The sequence below is a fragment of the Poecilia formosa genome, unplaced genomic scaffold (genome assembly GCF_000485575.1).
Source record: "Poecilia formosa unplaced genomic scaffold, Poecilia_formosa-5.1.2 Scaffold296, whole genome shotgun sequence".
Classification (NCBI taxonomy): domain Eukaryota; kingdom Metazoa; phylum Chordata; class Actinopteri; order Cyprinodontiformes; family Poeciliidae; genus Poecilia; species Poecilia formosa.
The window spans coordinates 405342-412719 of NW_006800235.1; the positions used below are offsets into that span (position 1 = coordinate 405342).

Below are 7378 nucleotides of genomic sequence, written 5' to 3' on the forward strand. Positions count from 1 at the left end.
CTTTTGCTGCGCATTTGCACCTGTCGGCCACCGTACGTATTAGCTTCGTTGTGTTGATGCATTTTGACCTGCTTCAATTTTCCGCCGCAACACGCAAACTTCCCCATTCACTCAGTGCGTTATAGTTCCACATCGCTTAGGATTTGTTGCTGCGCGTTTGCGCAGTGTGAAGGAAAGAGGAGACCAGCTGCACAGGCAGGCTGCGAAATGAGAGGCAGGTGATCGGTATCGGCAACAAGAGCCAATGATCGCCGATCACCGATCATGCACTTTTTCACGAAAATCGGCCCGATTATGATCGATGACCAATCGATTGGCACACCTCTACAAAATATATATATATATCAGTGACGTGCGGTCAGGGGAGGCAGAACCTCGCCTGCCATCATGAAAAAATAATATACAATAATAAAATAATTTATATTGCTATTTTCGCCCTGTGGTTTGTACTATGAAGTACCTATTTTTTACTTAGCTTAACTAATTCTGATTAGTTTTTCGCATTTTCCCATTTAAATGCTCAGAAGCAAAGCCGGTGAGGCAGCAGCGAGCTGAGCCTCACCTGGGATTGCGCAACCTCTCGCTAACTGCACCGGCTGCCATTCTATGAGAGCATGTTCGTCTTGTCTGTACGCCAGCAATAAAATGGCTAAAAAACATTTGGTAACACTTCATTTGAAGGGGTGTGCATAAGACTGACATGACACTGTCATAAACATGACATAACACCTGTCATGAACATAAAGAAGTCTTTCAGAAATCAAAATAAGAGACCAGTCCCTTATTATGTAAAGCCGAGGGGGGTTGCTGCGGTGGCACCGTGTCAGTGTGTTACCCAGAAAACAGTTGGGCACAATATCGCAACACCAATACCGTGAGTCAAACAATGACTAGGGCAGCCTACTATAGTAGGNTCATCATAAAAATAAAGCAGAAACATTAAAAACAGACAGGTTCAGTTCACATCGAAGTAGAATACAGATAGCATATCTTTACCCACAAAAAAGTTTGTTACGACTACCTAGAAAAAACCCAACACAATTAAAAAAAAACAAAAAAAAACATCACCGTGTTATACAAATGTATGGTTTTTATGTAATGAAATGCAGAAAGATTGTTAGATAAGTATCAGAGTATCAGCTCAGGATGTTTGTCAGTGTGTGGAAACCTATGAGTAATGTGTTTTTCGGCATCGACCCGTCGTCATCGACGACCAAAAGAACTTCCACGGCACACAGAACCAATGCATTCCCAAAAAGTAAGCATCCAAATCATCAGAGAGGTTTCAGCTCAACGATAGAAATCTCAAAACGTCTATTAAAATTAAAAAATAAAGGAGAAAAAAAAGGAATATTTCAGTGTCAGCTTTATATATATACTATATCTTTATATTTTTGTTCAATAAAACATTGTATATTAGGTGTTGCAGTGGTAATGGTCCCCAGCAACATCATGAAAAACAATGACAGAAATAAAGACACTGATCCCCCCTCAGGTCATCCAGCTGTGTGTGTGTGTGTGTGTGTGTGTGTGTGTGTGTTTTGGTTAAAGTAATTAGCGGCTTCTTTAGTGTGTTAACGTTTTTTGCCGATATAGTGTTGGTTTTTAGAGGATTCAGCCGAGGCCTTGTGGGCCAGCGTGTTGCGGTAGTGTTTGTGTTTTTATGTACATGTCAGTGCCTCGGCCGTGCGCTTGCTGCGCCTCTATGCGCTGGCGCTGATGCTCTGTTTGTAGACGGCGTGGTAGGCATTCCTCAGCAGGACGTAAGGGAAGCAGGACTCCAGCAGGTCCATAGTCAGGAAGGGAGACTCCTGCACAATCTGAGGAAGAAGAAAATAACAATGTGTGTGTGTGTATATATATATATCAGTGACGTGCGGTCAGGTGAGGCAGAACCTCGCCTGCCATCATGGAAAAATAATATATAACAATAAAATAATTTATATTGCTATTTTCGCCCTGTGGTTTGTACTATAAAGTATCTATTTTTTACTTAGCTTAACCAATTCTGATTAGTTTTTCGCATTTTCCCATTCAAATGCTCAGAAGCAAAGTCGGTGAGGCAACAGTGAGCTGAGCCTCACCTGGGATTGCGCAACCTCTCTAACTGCACTGGCTGCCATTCTATGAGAGCATGCTCCTCCTGTCTGTGCGCCAGCAATAAAATGGCTAAAAAACATGTGGTAACACTTTATTTGAAGGGGTGTGAATAAGACTGACATGACACTGTCATAAACATGACATAACACCTGTCATGAACATAAAGAAGTCTTTCAGAAATCAAACTAAGGGACCAGTCCCTTATTATGTAAAGCAGAGGGGGGTTGCTGTGGCGGCACCGTGTCGGTGTGTTACCCAGAAAACAGTTGGGCACAATATCGCAACACCAATACCGTGAGTCAAACAATGACTAGGGCAGCCTACTATAGTAGGGTACTTTAATTATTTATTAAAGTACTCGGGGACCACTTCTTGATTATTACACACCCACATTCGTAGAATACGGAACAAATCGCGTTCCGTATCTGTTCAATACGATACGCTACATTTAACAGCCAATTACGGGACGGTTCCGTATTTTACGGGACGGGTGGCGACCCTAACTAACACCGAAGCTGAAAGTTTTGCTGAAAGACAGTTTGATGATTTTTAAACGGAATAGAAAAGACATGCTGAGGATAGACTTGGCTTTTGGATGAACGGATAATTTTGTGCAGAATCAGTGGTGCATGGATTTCATTGATAAGTAAAGATAAGGCAGCAATAAGATGTTTTTGTTTAGTTTTTTAATGAAATGTGCGTTTTGTGGGCTACAGTTTGTATGTCTAAATAATTCAGTAAAGTAGAAGCGGTAGCTAATCTACCACGGCAATTATTTATTAATAAAACATTAAGCCTAAAACGTACTACAACAACAGACTGGATGTTCTGTTCTGTGTGCAAAATTCTTTAATGTTTTTTTGGTGTTAAATCCTAAAACACGAAGTGGCATTGTTGTCAGTTACTATGGCAACGAGTCTGCGTGTAGCTTGGCGGATACAGAGCGAGAAAGAACTTTCTTGCTCTTTCCCTTTGCTGTGGATCATAGCACGAAATTAATACCTACATTTCTAAGTTTAACTGAGTTAACGCGGCTACGGATGACATGTAAAAGGTTAGTCTTTTTGCCCCTCAGCGTTGTTGCTTGTGCGAAATTTCTATATGTCCAATAACATATGGTGTCTATATAAGGGTGCGTTCACACTGCAGCCTGAAGTGACCCAATTCCGATTTGTTTTGATGTAATGTGACCTGTATCCGATCTTTTCACGGCAGTGTGAACAGCACAGGTCGGATTCTTTTTCGAATGTGACCCATATCCGATATGTATCCGATACGTAAATGCGACTAACGTCCAGGTCGCATTCATCCAAACTGAACGTCACTGATACTCAACAAATCTCACTATTCTGCTTCCTGATACGCACAAGCGGGAAGAAAAACAACAACTATGACGGACTACAATGAGGATTAAGTTGTTAATATGCTGCTCCGGTTGGACAACAACTTCAAATATGTAAGCTAAGCTCCACCGTTAGCCTCCATGTTTACTTCCGCAAACACTGAGCACTTCTTCTTTTTATGGCGGTTGGCAGAACACTTAGAACGCTGACGCTATTGCGCCCTCTACTGCGCATGCAGGACACTTTCAGGTCGTTTGCCCGTTCAGACTGCAGAACACATACAGGTCGCATATGTGTGGCTGTGTGAACGGCCCAGGCAAAAAAATCGGAATTGGGTCACTTCACGGTGCAGTGTGAACGCACCCTTAGTCGTAAGTCAGTGCCTCACCAGCAATGAACCTCACTGCACGTCACTCTTTTTATATATATTTATATAAACATGTTTTAATGATTTATTTAAGGCCCTTGACTTTTATTTAAAAACAGGAATTGGTTGCATGATTCCACAGAGTTGGTCAAGTTCATTTAAATCAATTATTTTATTGTCAGACTTTACAGTTTTCCTAGGTTTGAACATCTCACTTTTACTTTTCTCAAACATTTCTTATCATTTTGACCAAACAGTTTAACGGGTGGTAAAAGTATTCCAGATACTTTTACAACTAAATAGTCTTTTTCTAAAAGATAAACTACCATCAACTGTTGGTCATAAATTCAGAAGCAGTTTTTTGTTAAAATGAGAAACCAAACTTGTTAAATTGAGAAAACTCTTTTTTTACAATGATATTTATTCTCTTGTTAAAATCCAAATCTTTTCTTGTTTAAATAAGAAACAAGAAGATGTTGCTATTTTATGTAGCAGTCAAACAGCAACATTTCTGGAATATTTTGAGTGTTGTCTAGACAAAACAGAGTGACAAGAAGGAGGCTCCTTGAGAGCCTCATTACGGATTTTTAAGAAGTCGTAATTTGTCAGAGGAATATATTTTTATATCTTGATAAGAAAAAAGTTTCTTATTTTAACAAGATATAAAATTCAGCTTCTTTTAATGATCTATGCAGCTCATTTTAAGTTCAAATTTTCTAGAATTTTTAAACACCACATTAAATACACATACATGTTTTAGACTGTATGTTTAACTTTGTGCCAATTAGAAAAAATCCACTTCAAAATTGCAAATAATTCTTGTTTAAATAAAATTTTAAATATAATCATTTCCCAGTGCAAAAAGAGCAGTTAAAATAATTCACTAGCAGCCTAAAATGAAGGAGCCCGTCTGTCCAGTCTCCTGTCTTCAGCGTCCCCTCACCATGTCCAGCAGCAGGTAGACAGACTCTCTGTTTCGTGTGGTCATCTTGTCCGTCTCCTGGCCGATCTTCAGGAGGCTGGACGAGGCCAGCTGCACATATAGACACAAACACACATTTTTTTGTAGCTTCATGAAACATTTGCAACAGAGATCTGCTAAAAATAAATCAACACAAATACTATTTTTTAAATCCTTTTTCCAGCCTAAAAGACAGCATTAAAACTAAAATCAAATAATTTCTCTGTCTTACAGCCAGGAACTCCTTCAAACGGTCCTCTATGCTTCCCTTGTGGATGGTGAAGAGAGCCGCAGCGATCTGATTAATGGCTTTGGCCAAACAGTGGATGTTGTTGCAGTGGCCTGTAGGGGGCAGCAAATACAAAGTGTTACCAGGAGTTTTCTTTTTTCTTTTTTAAATTGAAATCCATCAAAACAGCTCAAGAGTTTGACTTCCAGACCTGACAAAAGCTTCATGTGGAACTGACAGAGCAGATTAAAAACTATGGATTTTTATGTATGTTTAATGGAGATAACAGATAAATGTGAAATGGGAATCGCCAGGGTGGAATTGTGAACTCGCAGGATGGTTAACACAGCGGTAATGAGGCCGTGTACAAAGAAATGGTGGCGGCGAAACCAATTGTTGGCCGAGACGCGGTCTGCATACCAACCAGAGCCGAGCCTCTGATAACTTATTATCCTCTTTAGAAGGCCCTTATTAACAGGCCAGCCTTTCATTTCAAGGTTGTTAGGAGGCGACGTCTTCATAATTCATCCTCTGAGTGACAAATGTCTTTGATAGCTTATCAAAAGCCTCATTTAGCTACAACAGAAGGACTGGACTGGGGAAAATGTTCAGTTGACTTTCACTTCATTGGTGCTTTTATTGAAATGCACAAGATTTAATATATCAAACTGAATAAACAAGCTAATTGGGGGAAAAAGGCATTTAAAAGATGGTGAGTCTTATTTGCCATTAAAACTGTTAAATGCCGAGATTATGGTAAATGCTGCTCATTTCTGCTTTTAGGCTGTAAACTGCCGTGAACTGTAAAGTTTATTATTACTTATTTTTGTAATTGGCATTTAAAAAAATCTCAAAAGTAAGCGGGAGGGAAAAACATTCACAGTCTCGAAATAATATACTGGTAATGGAAAAATTTGACATTTTTAGCGTAAATGTGAGTAATTTGGATCTTAAAAATATCAACTATTTGAAAGACAATGAAAATTCAACGTCGAGCCCGTTAAACTTAAAATAGTTTGATTTTTTTCACATCTTAAAAAGAATTACACGGTTTTTCATGTGCATTTTGCAGTATCGCATTAGAAACGGTTGATGGACATTGCAGAATTCAAAATAACTTCCTTAATTTTCCATAAAAGATGTTACACTCGGCTGAGTTAGTTTTTGGCTTTGCGAAAAACAGTTAATGAGGTAAAGTGGAGATGGAAACATATTTGCTGCATATGTTCTGATGTAGCGAATGTAACATTCAGAACATTCACTACATGTTCTGAATGTTACATTCGCTACATCAGAGGTCCCCAAAGACAGTCCTGGAGGGCCGGCATCCTGCGTGTTTTAGTTCTCTCCCTGGTTTAACGCACCTGGATCAAAGGATGGGTCATTAGAGGCCTAAGAAGAACACTGACATACTGAAATGGTTGTTCCTACCACCAGGGAGAGAAATAAAACATGCAGGATGCCGGACCTCCAGGAGAGACTTTGGGCACCCCTCTGCTACAACATGTTACGACACTGGTGGTGCAGACCTCTGGTGGGTCTGCACCACCAGAGGCATAGAAGAGGCATAGAATTTCAAAGTTTAAACCTCCAGCTCAGAGGGAAGGCATCTTTTTTATCTGAAATGTGTGGTCCATGCTAGTTTGAAAACACTATATCTCATTTATTTTCTGCATTAGACAATTTCTTCCTATTTAACTGATAGATTTCAGGTTGTGAAATATGGAAGCTTTACATCACGATCAGTTGTATGTTATGGTCCATGGGAGTCCCGTAGGGTAGAATACTGGGTCCACTGCTTTTATGTTTTTTTATTTATATAATATCAACTCCTTTCCGTTGAAAAAATGGTCACAAGCAACCTAACAACTCAGTGACTCACCTTCGATGGCAGGGCTGTACTGTGACATCACGTTGCTGGCAAGGGTCGGCAAGGAAACGGCCACAAACACCATCAGCAGACATGCGATTTTATACTCCTCCTCTGGACTGATGTTCTCTGCCCAGCATCAACCAAACCATGTTGTTAGAAAACAGGCTGAGCTTGTGCTGACATGTCGAGTGTGTTTCCAACTTACCGCTCTTCTGGGAGGACAGCGCCACCACCAGGGCTGGGTCAATCTCGCAGGGTAAACCGGCAGCAGAGGACAGCTCGTAGACATTCATGGCCACCTGGTGACAGGAAACATTAACTCACATCAGCATGAGAGGAGGAAGACATGATGGTGTTACTTTGAGTGTGAATGTGTTCAACCTTCATGTCAGTCTCTCGGGGGATGTGGTCCTTGAAATCCTCCACCGAACTGACCAGGAAAGGAATGTGGCAAGACAACACCTGAAAGGAGGAAAGATCTATCTGTATTCGTCTCACATCGACG

At 40.4% G+C, this 7378-nt stretch overlaps 2 protein-coding genes across 3 annotated transcripts in view; one reads left to right on the forward strand and one right to left on the reverse strand.

Moving 5' to 3' along the window:
• Positions 1 to 706, forward strand: part of LOC103151896 (protein phosphatase 1 regulatory subunit 1C) — a 21530-nt gene extending 20824 nt beyond the window's left edge. Inside the window, exon 6 of the transcript XR_001664766.1 lies at positions 695 to 706. The gene's annotated coding sequence lies outside the window, so the exon portion shown is untranslated. The remainder of the gene's footprint in view (positions 1 to 694) is intronic.
• Positions 707 to 1075: 369 nt separating this feature from the next.
• Positions 1076 to 7378, reverse strand: part of nckap1 (NCK-associated protein 1) — a 54022-nt gene continuing 47719 nt past the window's right edge. For both annotated transcript variants that reach the window (XM_007572169.2, XM_016681841.1), the window contains one exon: positions 1076 to 1820. In XM_007572169.2, the coding sequence (XP_007572231.1) occupies positions 1704 to 1820 (117 nt within the window). In that variant the 3' untranslated portion in view covers positions 1076 to 1703. The remainder of the gene's footprint in view (positions 1821 to 7378) is intronic.